The sequence below is a fragment of the Bactrocera neohumeralis genome, chromosome 3, assembly GCF_024586455.1.
Source record: "Bactrocera neohumeralis isolate Rockhampton chromosome 3, APGP_CSIRO_Bneo_wtdbg2-racon-allhic-juicebox.fasta_v2, whole genome shotgun sequence".
Classification (NCBI taxonomy): domain Eukaryota; kingdom Metazoa; phylum Arthropoda; class Insecta; order Diptera; family Tephritidae; genus Bactrocera; species Bactrocera neohumeralis.
This window is the reverse complement of record NC_065920.1, coordinates 58,180,122-58,198,763: the sequence shown is the minus strand read 5'-3', so window position 1 is coordinate 58,198,763 and position 18,642 is coordinate 58,180,122. Positions and strand designations below refer to the sequence as shown.

General features: G+C 38.1%; 1 protein-coding gene across 2 annotated transcripts in view; it reads left to right on the top strand.

Moving 5' to 3' along the window:
• The window catches only part of LOC126754075 (discoidin domain-containing receptor 2), a 600,425-nt gene extending 582,086 nt beyond the window's left edge, over window positions 1-18,339 (top strand). For both annotated transcript variants that reach the window (XM_050465959.1, XM_050465958.1), the window contains exons 18-19: window positions 13,462-13,611; window positions 15,073-18,339. In XM_050465959.1, the coding sequence (XP_050321916.1) occupies window positions 13,462-13,611; window positions 15,073-15,234 (312 nt within the window). In that variant the 3' untranslated portion in view covers window positions 15,235-18,339. The remainder of the gene's footprint in view (window positions 1-13,461; window positions 13,612-15,072) is intronic.
• Window positions 18,340-18,642: the final 303 nt, after the last annotated feature.

The window sequence follows — 18,642 nt, the reverse complement described above, 5'->3', positions numbered from 1 at the left end:
CGTACAAAACTTCTCACCCATTCAAAATCGATAAAAATCGTATAAGTCCTTGCAATTACCTCAAAGCAAAATTCACTAAGGAAGGAGAACTTCAGCCACGCATTTAGCAAATGCCTAGTGCGTTCCAATCACAGTCTCAATAATTGTAGTGCCTAAGAGAATCGCTAACGTTATCAAACCCCTTCGTTATACTTGCTAATCCTTTTGACAATATTTTTCCAATTAATACTTGATAACAAACATCGAAAATCCTAATGCCTTTTAACCAACGAAAATCCTCCGTCAAAACGACGCTTCGTGAGAGTCACACAAAAATAAAAAAAATTTTAAATTTTGGTTCAAACACCGACTCTCCGGCTTCTTACCAAGCATTACATGCCCGCACTGCGAATAACGGTACGCTGCTCCTTAGCAGCTCACTTCCGTGCGCTGTGCCAACAACGTAAACGTGAAAAAGTTTCATACTTTCATTTCGTTCATAATTAAAAATTAATGAAGAAATTTATAATTTTCGAAACTGGGACAAAAATAATTGGCTGCCACAGCTATGGCTGCAGGAAGGAAATTGTCAATATGCGGCGGTGTTGCACTATAAGTACAACGCAACACTGCCATGGCTATGATGTTGTTGTTGGCGGCATACGCTCAGCACTCAGCTATCTCTGCCATCGCTGGCTCGTAATGACAGCACTTTGCTGAAGTTCCTTCGTACCTACTTATATACATTACTGTGCACATACATATGTCTATATTATATGTATGGTTTGTGTATGCGTGTGCGTACTGTAGCAAGTGCGAAAGATAGCAGCGACACTGCTGTGCTGCCACATAACTACACTTACAGCAGCAACAACAGCAGTGAAGCTAATGTTTTTAATTACTTTCCATTACGTACATTTTATATCGATAAATTTCATGGGATTAAAAAAGCACACAACTTTTACATTAAAAAATAAATTTTAAGCGAATAATGAAAATGTGGCAAGCTAGTTTTAGTAAAAGTTTTAATTTTTAAATTGAAATGTATGCGCTGCTCTTGCTAATGGTTTGAAAAATTTAGTATAATCGTTGTAGGGATTCGAGTCAGTGTAGTGATAGTTGTTTGCTTGTTTGAATGCTTTCGAATTATTATAGAAGGATACATTGTGAATTACACAAATATGATTTATAATTCCCAATTTCGAATTTATTTAACATATGTATACAATGAAAATTTAAAAATACAAAATTTTTAGTGTTACTAGTATTCGGTTGGAAAATATCTGCCTTCCGCTTTTTAGCTCTTTATTCAATGCTTTATAAAAAGTGTTACAGTGATCGGATTTAGTTCAAATATGCGCCGTTTCGTTCGATAATCTGTTTCCATCTAGACGGCAACTTCATAATACCCCCTCGTAGAAGCCCCCCTCCTTATTTGCGAAGAACTTGGACAGCCACTTTTCACAAGCCTCTTTTGAGTTCAACTTTACACAAACAAGGGCGTTCGCCATGGACAGGAACAGGTGGTAATCACTTGGCACTATGTCTGGGCTATATGGTGAATGCAATAAAACCCCCCATCCGAGCTTCCGTAGCTTTTGACGAGTCATCAACGAAGTGTGTGGCCTGGCGTTGTCCTGATGGAACACTACACCCTTCCTGTTGGCCAATTTTGGACGCTTATGATCGATCGCTTCAAGCAGTCCAGTTGTTCGCAGTAGATGGTAGAATTAAGCGTCTGGCCATATGGGAGCAGCTCATAGTGGATGATTCCCTCTCAAGCCCACCAAACACACAGCAAAATCTTCCTGGCCGTCAATCCCGGCTTGGCCACTGTTTGGGACGATTCACCGACCTTCGACCACGACCGTTTTCGCTTGATATTGTCGTATGTGATCCATTTTTCGTCGCCAGTCACCATCCGCTTCAAAATGGGTCGAGTTCGTTCCGTTTCAGCAGCATATCGCAGCACCCAAACATCAAGCTCTTTTGTGTATCCAGCCTTCTGCAGATGGTTTAAAATGGTTTGGTGACTAACTCCCATCTTCTGGGCGATGTCACGAGATGCCACATGCCGGTCTAACTCGATGTTTTCCATGATTTCTAGTATTGCCAGATACGATCTCTATAGCGCTTTACACATAGCCGCGAAATTCAAAAGACAAAAAGGCGGAAGGGAGACATTTTCCAACCTAATATTTAGATGTGCTTAAGGGGTTTTTCCTCGGGTAAAAAACAGCCTTTTTCAACAAATTTTTTCTCATATAAAAATTCTAATAAAATATTTAATTTTTTATTGTTACAAATATACACTATTAACAAGAAATTTTTAAATTTTTGGAAAAAAAATATTTTAAACTCGGTCATTGCGACGCCATTTCCGGTGACCCCTCTGAAGAAATTGCACGCGCATTGGCCATATAACTCCTTACAGGATCATCCAAAGTGAAAAAATACGTGTTTTAGTTAAAACATTAACTTAGAACTTGGACGGAGGAGAAAAAAATTAAAAATTGAATTTTTGAAAATTTCGCGACATTTTTTTTCAAATAGTTGTAATCGAAAAAAATCCTTCGTCCAAGTCCTTAAGAATTGTATCTCAAAGATCTGTGTAAAATTGCATGAAGATCTGTTTAGTACTGCTCGTGAAATCTTGCCAACCGACTTCAAAAACACAGTTTCGAGAAAAACGCGTTTAAAGACGGCGCACTTAGCCAAGCTAGTCTCGAGCGCACAAGTTCCCAAGCCTATATCTCCGAAACTATTACTCGGATCAACTTGAAAATTTAGGACAATATTCTAGAGGTGTTCTAGAATTTAAAAAGACAATAAAAAATCGATTTTTTTTTAAATTTATGTTTTGAAACATGATCATTAAATATCATTATGGAAAAATTTCAAATTGACCTTCTAATATCAAATTCTACTAAAATGACAGAGACATACATATTTTATTGCAATCAATCTATTTTGAAGAATGTTCTTCCTCAGCCATGTTTTTATGCGGCGAAGTGTAAAAAAAGAGCATTCAGATCTCGTTTTGGCCACAGCGAAGAAAACTATGAATTATGGGGTATAGGTCTACATCGCAGTTCTTCAAAGTTTCCAATGCCCTTGATTCCGATCGTTTGGCTTGTAAGGCAGCATATAGCTATACTATACTGAGCCGATCTGAACAATTTCTTCGGAAATTACATTATTGCCTTAGAAAATAATATATACCAAATTTCGTGAATATATCTTGTCAAATGCAAAAATTTTCCATACCAGCACTAGATTCCGTTCCTTCAGTTTGTATGGCAGCTATATGTTATAGTGGTCCGATATCGGCAGTTCCGACAAATGAGCAGCTTCTTCAGGAGAAAATGACGTTTGCAAAATTTCAAAACGATATCTTAAAAATTGAGGGACTAGTTCGTATATATACAGACAAACGAACGGACGGACAGACGGACGCGACTAAATCGACTCAGCTGAACATACTGATCATTTATATATATACTTTATAGGGTCTCCGACGCTTCCTTCTGGGTGTTACAAACTTCGTGACAAACTTAATATACCCTTTACAGGGTATAAATATATAAAGAAGAGGAAATAATACTCAATAAATGTAGTGTAGTAGTGTCGTGAGGAAATAACTTTTTATACTAAGTTTTTTAATATTGGAGTAATTTTTGCTTTGTTTTTTTTTTGATATGACAAGTTAATAAATATTTAATTAAATGGTTTAATATGCGGTTGAACCACCTAGGGCGGCTACAACTGCTTGGACCCGGGCAAGCATTGAAACAACAAGGTTTTCATGGCATTCGGTTGAAATTTCCTGCTCCCACACTTTATTAAGTATTTTTTTCAGTTCTGTCTTTGAGCTTGGCCCATGTTGAGTCACTTTCTTTTTCATGGCATGCCAAAAATTGTCGATCGGGTTCAATTTGGGAGCATTTCCTAGCCATGCCATATGCAATATCCCAAGGTCTGCAAACATTTTATGTACTTGCAAAAAAAGAAAATTAAAACAGATATTATTTTTTTTATGCATAAACATGAGGATATAACCCATTTAGACCGATGACACAGTGTGGAGTCGTCCTGGAAGATGGTCTCAAAAGTATATTATACCCATATTGTTCTTCTACGACAAGCACGATAAAATGAGTAACAACTTCTCCATACTTCTGAGCATTAATCATCCCATCAATAAAAAGTAAAGGACCCCGGATATTAAAAGAAAAGCAGAATGCTTAACCGTTCTGGTCACACAATTTTCGGCGAAACGTTCTCCCGGAAATCGACGGACATACGGAAATGGTCGTTGCAGTGCAAATTAAATCTGCTTTAATTCGACAATATTACCGTTTTCCATAAAAAAAGGACCAGTTTCGGTGCGTTTTCGCCCATTCCAAACGAGCAAGTCCCATTTTCTTCGCTAAAACTGCTGCAACCTTTTCTGTACTGTTTTCGTACTTATTGACACATTGAATTGCTTCTCTAAGTCCCATCTTATATCTTTGGAGGTTTTATAGCGATTCTTTAAAGAGCTTCTATGGATAACACCATGTGTTGAGGAAGCCCCAAGCCCCAATTCTACTGCAACACTCCAAGCGATCGTCCTGGTTCATTTTTATACTCTTGCAACCAGTTGCTACAGAGTATTATACATAGTTTTGTTCACCTAACGGTTGTACGTATCACCTAAAACTAATCGAGATAGATACAGGGTTATACATATATGTATATATATATATAAATTTTTTTGGAAAAGTGGGTGTGTCACCGCCATCTTATAAGTTTAGTATATATATCTCCTAAACCACTAAAGGTACAACAATCAAATTCGCCCAGCACGAATATTACAGAAGTTCCTATCGACAGTGTGAAAATGAACGAAATCGGACTACAACCACGCCTACTTACCATATAGCACAATTTGAAATTCCACTTGATTCGTTCAGTTTCCAGTACACAAATCAAGAAGCAATTAATATAACGGTATTAAACTTTGCACGAATAATGTCTTTAGTATGCCACCTTATGATCAAAAATTGTTCAAATCCAATCATAGCTCTTCATGCCGCTAAGTACAGAATATTTGGACCCAGTGCTTATACATAGATGGCTTTTGATCGGCATAATTTCTCTCTTAATTGTTTGGGTTGAATCGGACCAATACTTCCATTTCCTCCCATATACCTAATATAAAGATAACCGAACTTCCGGGTGACTTTGTACCGCATATATCAGTCAATTTGTGAGTTATCTCTATGAAAATTAAAGATCAATACAATTTTCATATGTATATGTTTTTAGATATCATTTGGGTCCGAATAATTTATTACAGAAAATTAATTTGTGAACCAAATATGAAGTAAATCGGTTGGCAACTAAATATATAACTATCTCAATGAAAATAAAGTTGTAAAACAGTTTTAGTTTTATGTCGAGATGCCATAGCGTATACGTAATCCCATGGTTCAATTATAATCACCCGATATAAAACTCACTGTTGGTTGAATAGGTTACGTTTGCGTTATTGCTGATATATGACGCCGATTGCTGCAAAAGAGATCGAAAATTAGGCACCTTGGATGGAATTTATTCGAACCAGCCGCGGCGTTACTTTTCCGAAATCATTTTTGAAACATAATGGTAATTTCTCATCATCATTTAATTACATGTGTTTTATTTCTTCTTGAAAAGCAAATGCCTGGGTGTTTACTATTACTATGAGAAGTTATTTCTTCAAACAAAAAATGTTTCTCAACTCTACTCATCTGTTCGCAGAAAATTTAACAATTATGCACAAATCTCCCCAAGATTACGACTACTCACTGCAATGTGACTTTCGAAAAGCTTTTCACCTCGGTTGGCAAAGCATAAAAAGCTACGCAATTAACTACCAACTCACATTTATAATGCAAGTAATGCTCGTGCGCTGGCACAAAACGCCTCCAGGCCAACAGCACTTAAAGCCTTAACCCTTTTCGCCAATTTTAATAACAAGCAAAACTACTATGAATACGAGCATTATGAGCGTTGGCGCACAATGCCGCACAACAAAAGCACGAAATAAAGTATACGAAATAACTAAAGCAAATAAAATGACAGATAAATGTGTTTTTACTGCTTTTTCTCTTTCTTTCTTTCTTTTTTTTTTTGCGAAAGCTGCGCTTATATAAAATGTTTGCCCAAAGGCAGATGAGCGCGAATGAATAAAAAGTGCAAATAACTAGCCGAACAGCAGCCACAGAGCTGAGCTGAGCTATGCCGGGCTGAGTGGCAATGAGTTGAGCAGAGCTTGCTGTAAGCCACCCGCGCTAAGGAGAATTACTTTAGCGTGAATTTACTGCCACCGCAACAGCAACAACAACAGACGTATCTATCGTTGAGTGCAAGTGTGAGCGCTCTGGCCACCTTGAGCGCGCGGTTAGTGCGGGGGATAGGCAAGCGATGTAGTCGCACTAGCTCGTATTTTCACATTTGCGCGTAATCCGCGCACCAGGCGTATAAATTTTCATTTAGCGCGTATTTTCCACACGAAATCGTACGGATGGGATTTAGAAAATTTTCGGTGTTGCACTCAGACGGTATATTTTTTTGGTGTTGCAAGCGTTTTTTATGTGCAGTAAAAATTTTGCAGATGTCTTATTTGTAGTTTTTTTATATTATTTTTTTTAGCTTTTATTTTTTGGGTTTTGTTGCCGCCAACTATCATTTTAATTTCTCCCATACTTTTGTGCGCAAATTTTCAGTTAGTTTTGTGTGAAGCTTTTAAGTACTTTTTCCAGTCAATTCTGTTGGCATTTAATTTGCAGCTGCCTTACGAACAGTGACGCTGTGCCAGCGTATGTACGAAGGCGGTCCAATAAGTACTTAGTCTAGAAAAGAAAATGTAGATTTTGGAAAAAATGTCCAATTATTTCTCGACACAGTTCATTTTAAGTTGATCCATGGTGTGTTCGTCTGAAAAATACATTTCGAGGTTCCCTACTTTTTTAAAGAAAAAACACAGAAATTTCAAATTTAATAGGGATGTTTATTAAAAATGTTAAAAAGAATATTCTTTGGCATTTATATTTTAAAGATTATCTCTTTCAAATGTTGGCCGCGGCTACGTCTCAGATGGTCCATCCGTTGAGTCCAATTTTCGATGACTCGTTCGAGCATTTCGACTAGTAACTGGCGAATAACACGCGTGATGTTTTGCTCCAAGGCCTGAGTCGAAACGGGATTGTCTGCATAGACTTTAAACTTTACATATCTCCTCAGAAAAAAGTAGTACAGTGTGATATCACACGATCTTGGATTTCAATCCATTGATTGCTGCGACGTGTGGAAAGTGTCGCCAACTTGTTGAAACCAAATGTCGCCGAGATCACGAACTTCAATATCGGGCATCAATTATAGGCAATTATTACGTTCTCATGGCATCATTTTTGAAGAAATAACGTTGTTTTTCTCGATGAAATGGCAGCTGTTAAATCTCTTCAAGTTGCTCTTAGTCTCAAAGACAGTAGTTTTGTTTGTTTACATACCCATTGAGCCAGGAATGGGTCTCATCGCTGAACAAAATTTTACTCGAAAACGTCGGTTCTTCTTGAAACTTTTTAAGAGCTCACAGAAATACGAAAACCCTAATCGAAAGCATAGTTTGTAACTTCTAGAAAAAGAGTAGCCAAATGGTGGTTCATTGTCGTGATGGAACTGCTTGTTTGCTTCACCAAATAGCTCTATTTTTTTGTAATTCGGCCCTGCGGCCATTTTGCCCCATTGCAAGTCATTGTAGATCTCACTTTGTGAATCGAGAAACTGATGGCCCTCAACTTTTCGGCCGCTCAGACGGTCTTTTCTTCTACGTCGGATGAAGTCCACTATTTTGAATATTCTTGCTTCCAAAGTGACTACATGAAATGGATGACATCTCGGTTGCGCATCTTTGATGAAGATCCCACTTTATGAATCCCAAAATAATGGTAACCATCATTCTTTGCCTCCAATGGGATTTCTTGGTTTCTCAGCTTTGATGAAGATCCCACATTGTGAATTCCAATATAAGGGTGGCCATCACCGTCCCAACTGATACGATGCTCCTCTTCATCTAGGGATTAAGTTAGCCGGATGGAATCCACTTTTTCGTCTGTTTCTTGGTCTTTGATGAGGCGTTGATTACAAACCAATGCAGATCCTGCTTCGATTTGCATGAAACGCTGCTGCGAAGTGGTCTCACGGTTGCGCATCTTTAATCATAATCACACCCTGTGAGCTCCAGAATATGGCCATCCACCCTTTCGGTGGAAGTTCACACCTCGTGAATCCTAGCAAAAGTGAGTACATCACCCTTCCGGTTTGGTGTGACAATATATCCTTTCACCGGAGCAGGTTTACCGTATGAAGTCTACAGTTTCCACTGCTGCTTGGCTCTCATATAGCGCTGGTTACAAAATAAAAGAGAATATCTTTCGGACTTCATAAAATCCCCCAATATATATATATGAGATCTGGTCTACGAAAAGGGGGCTTAGGTGTCAAAAAAGGAGAACAATTAATGAGATAACGAGAAACTGACGATTATTTTTAACAGCTTTTCCCAGAAAACTAGTTTTCGCACGTTAGCCGCCTTTTCGTAGACCAGGTCACATATAGTATTTTATGTAAGTCATGAACCATGCTGTATTTCGAGATGTCTACTATCTCACCTCTACAACTTCAATTTTTGGTGTACCATGAATAGATTGAGGACTTTTGTTATACATCGTCCAAGTCACAGATTCGAATCATCGACCGATGCTCCTTTTATTCGATTCCTCTGAAATCCCACTACCAAAAGCTGATAAAACCTTGAGTCTGATTGGACTGAAATTTTAACAAAAACCATTTACGGGAATCATCTACTACACGATAGAGAAATTCTCTTGCGTTAATGCCGCCTTCGGCTGGTCGTTCCAAGTACTTATCGAACCGTCCTCATACAGGTTTGTGTGTCAGCGCCTTTATGTGGCTGTCTGCGCGTCGCCGTTTTTTTGATAATAATTTTCTGTGAAAAGTACAAATTGGCCGTAAAAGTGCGGTTTAGGGGCCACAGTTTTTTGCCACTCGCCTGCTCACTTTTTTATTATATTCCATTTCTCTGGCAAATATTTGTTCCTTTTTAACTTTTTACTCCTTTTGATGAGCTTTAGTGCAGCTGTAGCGCCATCGCGGTGCGGGTAGCCTAGCGTATACTGTGGCTGACAGCAAACACTCATATCTCTTTCGTATAGCAAACTGATTGTGTGGCGCAAACTAAAATAGTAGAAGACTAAATAGACAAAAACAAAAACAATCAAAAAAGGCGGTAAGCCAAAAAAGCATGGGAGCAATGACTGAAATGAATGGAAAGCAATGACTGCGTGAATGGGCGCATGAATGAATGACTAACTAAATGGCATGACTGTATGAGTCTGGCCGAAAGCGTCGGTTGGATTAAGTTGCCACAAACACACACACACACACACACACAACCAAACTCACCAAATGGCAATGAAATGACTCTGAAGTTTAGTTTAGAAATCCGAAAATTAAAATGGCATGTTGTAAGTCTGTAGAGAGTCATTGAAATGAATCCTTAATGGCAGGCAAAGTATTCAAATTATTTTCGGCCGCCACCCCAAGCCAAGCGAACGCTTTAAACTATGAATATTTTGATTGAGTGGGTAGTGTAATTAATTATGTGAATAAATAAATTATGGCTTAAATATTCAGCCTTGATTTAGCTGCCTTTTACGAATTTATATGAATTAATTGTGCACTCGGTTTTATAATAGAGATAGCAAGATGTTAAATGGAACAAATTTGAATATAAAGAAAGGTATAGATTAGGTCCTTCTTCTTCTTTATTGGCATAGATACCGCTTCCGTGGTTATAGCCGAGTTTACAACGGCGGATACTGCGTCGAATACTCACAGAGCTGTAGTAGTTCAATCCATTTGGACGACATGACCTACAGTCTCAAGAAGCACCTCTCTTGTGCAAATGGCACCTATTCTAAAGGATCTACAAATCCTGCGTCTAGCCGTTAAATATATATATGTATATACATACGAATAGAAAATACATTTCCTCATTGGTGCACAACAAAATCCTGGAATTCATCAGATTATTGCACCTACATATGTGAGTTCGTGTGCAAGAGGGCAGAGCAAACTGGATCTTAGGACGCTTACACACCACCAATAATTTAAGAAGATTTTCCGTCCCTTATCATTCTTAATAACTTTTGTAGAAGGTGCGTGCATCATCGTAACCTTATTTCATGCGCCAGCAGATTGTTTCATGATCTCTATTGAAACAGCCCCTAAAAGAGATTTACACCAACGGACTTAGCTATCCTAAAATGCTGTCATAAGATACGTTCCATCCTGCTATATATTTACTATACGTAACTGGATCGACATACTACATACAAAAACTCAAAAATGTTGAGTGTTACGTTTGATCTTTAACAGGATACCTCAAGTGGCTAGCCTTTCAGTAGCACCTGGTGCAAGGACGCAGTTAAAGTCGGAACACCGTATTCCGGACTACTAAATAATGTCTTTATGTCGACTGTCGATCTTCTGCATAGTGAGAACCGCATTCTTCTTTCGGTTAAGAAACATCACGCACTCCTGTTGAAACAGTTTCTGCTAGGGTGCTTTCGAAAACACCCTTTTTGTCATATGCTTGGAGCGAAACGGCCCCTTAGCACATCAAGAGAACGTTGTTACAATACTACTATGGGAACAAAATAGTAAGACTTTGTCCATGATTTTTTAATTCTTAATTTATTCTTCATAACCCGTCAAAGTAATATCCCCCCCAATACACTTGTGCCAACGTTTTTTCCAATCCTCGAAACAGTTGTTCGGAGAATTTTCGGAATAGTTTTCAATGCACGTTTAATGTCTTTAATTGATTCAAAACCGTTTCCCCGGTGCGGTCGTATGAGTTTGCTGGACAGTCAGAAGCCCCACGGAGCTAAAACAGGCGAATACGCTGATTGCGGCATGATATTGCTAGAAAATTGGGTGAAAAACTCACGAAGAATCAATGCAGTATGTGACGGTGCAGTATTGAAGAGCAAAAACCAAGAGTCTTCGCCTCATAATTCTGGTCTCTTTTTACAAACTGCTACGCGCAAACCTCGCATGACACTCAAATAGTATTCCTTGTTGACAGTTTGGCCGAGCGTAAAGAATTCGTTGTGCACAACACTTCGTTAATCGAAGTCTGTTAGCATAAGCTTGATTTTTAACCTGCTTTGACGTGGTATTTTCGTCTTCGGCTCACCTTTGGCACGATATTCGGCCGACTGATCGTCTGTTTTCGGGTCGTAAACATAGATTCAAGATTCATCGCCAGTAATAATACGTTTCATGACATCCCAGTAGTCGGAAAGCATTGTTTCACAGATGTTAACGCGATGCTGTTTTTCGAAAAAAATTTAATGATTTTGGAATCAACCATGCTTTCACTTCTCTAAGGCCCAAATGATATTTCAAAGTGGTTTTCACTGATCCTTCCGATATTCTAACGATGTCAGTACTATCCTTGACTGTTAATCGTCGATTCCCAACTCCAATTCCTTTATTTTGTTGAAGTGTTGATCAGCGGTAGATGTTGATGGCCGTCCTGGACGTGGTTCGTCGTCAACGCGTTCTCGACCCTCTTTGAATAATTTGTACCAATCGACAAACAATTATCACCAAAGGCCTTTTCCAACATTCTGAACTGACAGTCAAACCAACAAATGGTGTCATGTCTTTATAAACACTTGAGTAAAGTACAAAATGAGTTAAAAATCTTAATACTCATGAACAGTTTTTAACGCTTAACATCAAAATGTTCAGCAACTCATGCCTTATAAGTATCAAAATTATTCTCTAAAATATACTAAGCACCTATAGTGTTCTCAAATTACTTTCTATAAAGAATAAGTGAATATGATTTCAACAAAACACTCAGCAATAATATGAAAACAATACTTTTCAGCAACAACTTTCACCAAACTCTCCCCTAGTGAAATCTTGAGCAGACCTGTGTGATTTGTCATTGACAAGTGTCAAGTCAATACGAAACACAGCTGTGCGAAAATTTGTGCATTCGTGCGTTTAAGTGAAATTGCAGATGTTGTGGTTGTTAATGAAATTATATTAAATGAAAAATGTTTTTCATTGAGAAAATTTGCTTAAAATATTTATTAACACATTGAATAGTTTTCATAATCGATAATATTTCTTTTTATAGAAGTAGTAGAGGTACTTTTTTTGACAGATCACTGTTTAGCATTTCATCATGAAAAGACTCACGCTTGAACCACGTTTACAAGTCGTTCAAATTTATTAAGAAAATGCAAGTTCTGTAAAAAATGTGTTTCGCACGCTTCGCTCAACTTATGATCCATATGATCGGCCTACTGAGCTTATTATACGCAACACCATCACCCAACTTGGGACCCAGCATTCAGTAAAGAAATAATAGCAGCCGTAGCTGAGAATTAACACGAAGACCATGGAGAGTCGATTCGGCGCCGTTCGCAGCAACTCAGACTGACGTTTGAAACGACTTAGCGCATTTTACGTTGAGATCTTATATTGAAAGCGTACAAAATACATCTTGTCCAAGAACTGAAGCCGCTCGACCTTCCCAAGCAACATCGCTTTGCTCAGTGGGCAAAAGTTCCAAGATGTTCGACGTTTTCAAGCCAAATTTTGTTCAGCGATGAGGACCATTTCTGACTCAATGGGTATATTAACAAGCCAAATTGCCGCATTTGGGTCGAAGAGCAACCTTAAGAGCTTAAAGAGCTGCCATTTCAATTGTTTGGTGAAATCATCGGTCCATATTTCTTCAGAAATGATGCCGTAGAAAAGATAACCGTCAATGGCGACCGTTATCGCACCGACTATTTGATGCTCATGATCTTGGCGACATTTGGATTCAACAAGACGGCGCGACTTCCCACACATCGCATCCATCGATCAATGGCTTTAGTAAGAGAATAGTTCGGTGAGCAGACAATTTCTTGTTTTGAGCAAGTCGCTTGGCCACTAATATCATGTGATATCACACCATTAGACTCTTTCCTGTGAAGATATGTAAAGTCTAAATTCTCTGTGGACAATCCCGCTTCGATTCAGGCCTTGGTGCATAACATCACGCGTGACATTCGCTAGTTACCAGTCGAAATACTCGAACAAGTCATCGAAAATTGGACTCAACGGATGGATCATCTGAGACGTATTTGCGACCAACATTTGAAAGAGATAATCTTCAAAATATAAGAGCTAAAAAATGGTCTTTCGAATGATAATAAACGTTCCCCATTAAATTTAAGGTTTCTGTGTTTTTCTTTAAAAAAAAGTAGGGCACTTCGAAATAGATCACTCTTTATTAATTTTATTAAACTTGTAATCGATTTTCAAACCGATTATTAAAATTTTCTCCTCTTTATCTATTTTCAGGGCAAATTCACATCGAAATCGGATGTTTGGTCCTTTGCAGTAACGCTTTGGGAGATATTAACTTTTGCACGCGAACAACCCTACGAACATTTATCGGATGAGAAGGTGATCGAGAATATCGGACATATCTATGCGGATGATAAGTTGCATGTGAGTCATTAACAACTAACAATTATTATTATATTTATATTATATAGGGTCTCGAAGTGTAACCAATTAAAAAAGCCATAAATTCGGTTTGGAAAATTATTTTTATTTATTTTAAAGTTCAAAATGTGTGAAAATAATCATAAATTCAGTACCAATTCACTTTTGCTCGATATGACCACCTTTTGCCTTAACTATGGCCTTGAGACGGTCAAAAAACGAATCGCTAGCTCCCCGAATGTGACTTGCCGGCTTTTTGGCTTACTCACGGACAATGGCTTTCTTCAGCACCTCGAGACTGGTGTATTTTTTACTTCGGACCTTGCTCTCAAAAATGGCTTAGAGAGAATAATCCATTGGATTCGCATCTGGTGAATTCGAGAGCCAAAGTGTGGTCGTAATGAAGTTCGGAACGTTGTTTTTCAGCCATTCTTGGTTCACTCGCGCTTTGTGAGACGGTGCTGAGTCTTGTTGAAACGTCCATGGTTTGCGACCGAAATGTTTGTTTGCCCACGGCTTCAAAGCAGCCTCCAGAACACTTTCCCGATAATATGTCGTATTTACTATGACGCCAGGCTTGATGAAAACAATTGGAGAGCGCCCATCTGCGGTGACTGCGGCCCAAACCATTATTTGTGGTGGGTGCTGCCTCCTGGTGGCCAACCGATGACTTAGATTCTCGTATGAACGGTCGGTCAAGTAAACCCTATCGTTTTGAGAGTTTACGAATTGCTCAATTGGAAAAATTTTTTCGTCAGAAAACACAATGTCCGGAATTTGACTGCTTCCGGCCAAGCGAAGCAACTGCTTCGCTCTCTCAAGTCTTACTTGTTGCTGCTTCGGTGTGAGATCATGGGCCTTTGGATCTTGTAAGGCTTGACTTTGAGCTCATTTTTCGATATGCGTCGGATGCTGCGGTCGGATATTTTCAGTTCTTTAGCCATTTGATTGGCACTTCGTCGTGGATTTCGCTCAAGTCGCTTCTTCACTTTCCGAACCATCTCACGTGACGTTGCAGTCTTTTGATGACCACCTCCATGGCGTTTTGCGATGCTACCAGTATGATTGTAACGAGTGATGGTGCGATAAACAAAAACTTTATTCACATTAAGGTGTTTGAGCTCACGAACAATTGTTGGCTATGATTTTCCAGCTAAATATAAAGCAATCACACTATTACGTTTGAATTCCATCGCTGATCACTTTTTTTTGCGTTCACTTTTGGCAAAACGCTTTTGTACACTTGTGAACAATACTCCGAACTGTCATTCAGCAAATTTATAAACAGTTGATTCCAGTGCGACAGCTGCGCGAACAGTCTGAAGTTGGTTACACTTCGAGTGCCGGACCGTGATTATCAATAACTAAATTTATCGCTTTAAAACTATACATACAATTCCATATATTTACATACTTATACTTCTATATTAAGTATATTTCAATTATTTGCTCTCACACCACCAGGAACTACTGCCGATGCCACTAAATTGTCCGCGTGAAATTTACGATTTAATGTGCGAGTGCTGGCAGCGCAACGAATCGAGTCGACCGAATTTCCGTGAGATTCATCTATTTCTACAGCGTAAAAATTTGGGCTTCAAGCCCAACAACACAATGCATTACTAAAGTGGTGTTGTGTTCAAAAAACACAAAAAACCAACGATTTATAAAACTGCTAGTGAACTTTCTAAAGTAAAAACGAAAAAAACATGTAAAAAATTGTCTGCATAAAATCACAATGATTGGCGCCGCCTGCATGGCCGTGAATACTTAGTATTTGAATTAAAGATTATAAATTTAATTTATAAGTAAAGCAAAACTCGGCGAATTTAACACTTAAAGGCATAGTAGTATGTAGCAAGAGCTACAGTGTGTGTGAAAAAAACGCAAACCTTTTGTTTAATCACTAGATAAGTAACTAAATAAGTAGGTGCATAATTTATATATAATAATATATATATAATTTATAAACAAACTTGTATTTATAGTTATGTAATTAATTATTTTACGCTCAGCAGCTGATATTCATTGAAGAGACGAATAACGATTACGAGGTTATGTAAAGTTTTCTTTTATTTTTTTTTTATGAATTTCGTTTTTGTCTGAAAAAGGTTTACACTTACTTGCAGAAAACTAAAATGTGTGCCATATTTTCATAAGGATTCAAAGAAACTTGATTTGGCTCTGGAATAAATATTTACTTCAATCCAAAAAGCTATACGTTTGAGTAAAAAAAATTAAAAAAAAAAAAACAAATTTCACAATCTACTAGGCTTCTATCCAAAAGTAAATCAAACTTGTTTTCATCGATAATAAGGGGGCGCATTCCGAAGGACCATTTATCGAGAGCGCAACATGCTTATTGTAGAGGCAAGTCAGTAGATACTGCCCCGCATACCATCGTGTCATGTTTTGAGGAAGCCATTAAGGTTAAGGAATTCGCTGTTGGGACCTTCTTTGATATAGATAAAGCTTGCAATAAAGTATTGCCGGAAGCAGTCGTAACTGCTCTGGAGGATTTTCGGGTTGAATCCACACATTTTCAGTCTTCTGTATGACAGAGTGATTGAAACGAAGGAGGAAACGCACGTGCTCGACGAAATGTGAATAGGCGGAGTTCTCTCTCCTCTTCTTTGGATCTTGGTTGTTAACGACTTGTCTAAAAAACTTAAAAATCGTGGCTGCAGGATGATTGCCTATATATACGATCTCGCCAGCAACCCAAATGAAACGAAGATGGGGTTTTTCACTAAAAGATACAAGATACCGGCATTACCGTTGCCGGAAATGGGAGACATCCGTCTGCAACCAGAGGATACAATGAAATATCTTGGGCTGACCCTGGATAGGAAGCTTTCATGGAAGCCGAATATCGAAGAGAGAGCAAAAAGGCATCGATTGCCTTGTACTACTGTAGAGGAGCCATTGGCAAAAGGTGGGGTCTCTCACCAAAAGTTTCCTCTGGCTCTACGACACCATAGTCAAGCCCATTATGTTCTATGGAATCTTTATGTAGTGGAGGCTCTATAAAAGACCACATTTGCAAACAAACATGAGAGCGTTCTACCGGCGGCACTCATCAGCATGTATGGTGCACTAAGGTCCACTCCAACCATGACACTTAACGCCATATTGCACATATTGTTTGTGGATATCGCCGGAAGGTGTATGACTGTGAAAGTTGCTGTCAGACTCAAAGAATTTGGGTATTTAATTGAACACATGCTTGAACACTCGGAAATTCTCGTACACTTTGACTTCCAACCGAATAACTTGAATCATGGAATCACCAAACCGAACTCTGGCGGCTCCTACTCTACCCATATTCCGGCGAGGGAGTTGTGGATAAGAAGAAGCCATTGGAGGAGAGGGGCAGTGAGCTCTCTACGGATGGGTCAAAGCTTGGAGGAAAGGTTGGTGGAGGGGTTTAGTATCAGGAGCTCTCTATCAACTCCAATTTCAGACTTCCTGACTATTGCAGTGTCTTCCAGGGCGAGGTTACAACCATTAAGGTAGCAGTTAAGTTACAGCTCCGGAATGCAGCCTCCTTCAGAAAAGTGACCATCCACTCAGATAGCAAAGCGATACTAGCCTTGAACTCATTAACAGTGGTGCTCCCGTATCCCCTAGGGTTCTACTATTAGATAGCTGAGCTGCGCGGAAGCTTGGCCAGCGCTGGACCACCATCGGTATATGCTCTGTCACAAAAGCCTTTTGGCCCAAGATCCATTGCAAGAGATCTTGTGATCTTTTTGCCCTCATTACGGCTAGCCTCTCCTTTGAACATATGGAATGGCAGATACCGCAGACGATGGAACGATGAGCTGTACGAATTCTACGATGACATTGACAAACTTCAGCGAATAAAAAGACAGCGGCAAGGCCATGTCATCCAAATGGACGAAAGCACTCTAGTTTTGAAGATGTTCGATGCGGTAACCGCTGGTGGAAGCATAGGAAGGATAAAGCCTTCACTCTGTTGGAAAGATCAGATGGAGAGCCACGTGGTGTTTCCAACTGACGAAAGAACAAAGAAATTGCGCGCTATTATTGGTTCGGCTAGAATCGCATAAGCAGTGCCTACGCCAATGTAGCAGTAAATCGATGTTCGTCCAGTCGCTGAATATTAGTTTTTCACACATTTCCGAACCATTGAGTAATGGGTCTATAGTTCTTTTCTTATTTTTCTTTTATTTAATTTATAGAAAATTTTATGATATTTTTAGTGGGTCAGTAAAAAATTAATTTTTATTTGCGATTATGTTATTATTCCATAGAATTGTATAATATTACCTAAATATAGGATGGAATATTATTTTCGTTGGTTCGATGAATATTAGTTTTAGCGTAAAAAACCTTAATATATAATATGTTGGTTGGCAAGTTGATAGGTGTAAGCCAATATCTGCAAGTAATTTTAAATGAAAATAGAGTTAGGAACTTGTAAATTTCTCTCAAATGGCCATTTTGAGGCCTCAAAGCGAATACACATCACTAGCATTTCTAGCATATAGTTTTAGGGGCTAAGATTAATACTAATTAGTACTAGAGTGTTTATGTATATACCGAAAACTAATACGAAAGCGATGTAATCTTAGCTGTAAGTTGGAATTTCTGTATGTAGGTATATGGAAAATAAGACATATTTTTTACGAAGGCTTTAGTTCAAAAAATTTGTAAACTGCTAAAAATTATTAAAAGTACAGATATTGATTTTTTAAGTAGACAAAATTGGAGTTTACATATTTTTGACTATTTTTTCTTAAAAAAATTAATTATTTTTTTTTTATAAAAATTTATTTAATAAAAATATTTTTTAGAGAAAAATTACCATAAAATATTTAAATAAAATTTTATTCATAATAGTGTTTTTAATAATATTTTTCCTTTTTCATAAAATTTTTGCTTCATAAAAAAATTTTTGTCAAAATATTTTTGAGTAATTTTTCTTCTAAAAATAGCGTACAAAAATTTTTATGTAAGTTATTTGTTTTAAAAAAATAGTTTTTTTTCATAAAAATTTATTTAACAAAA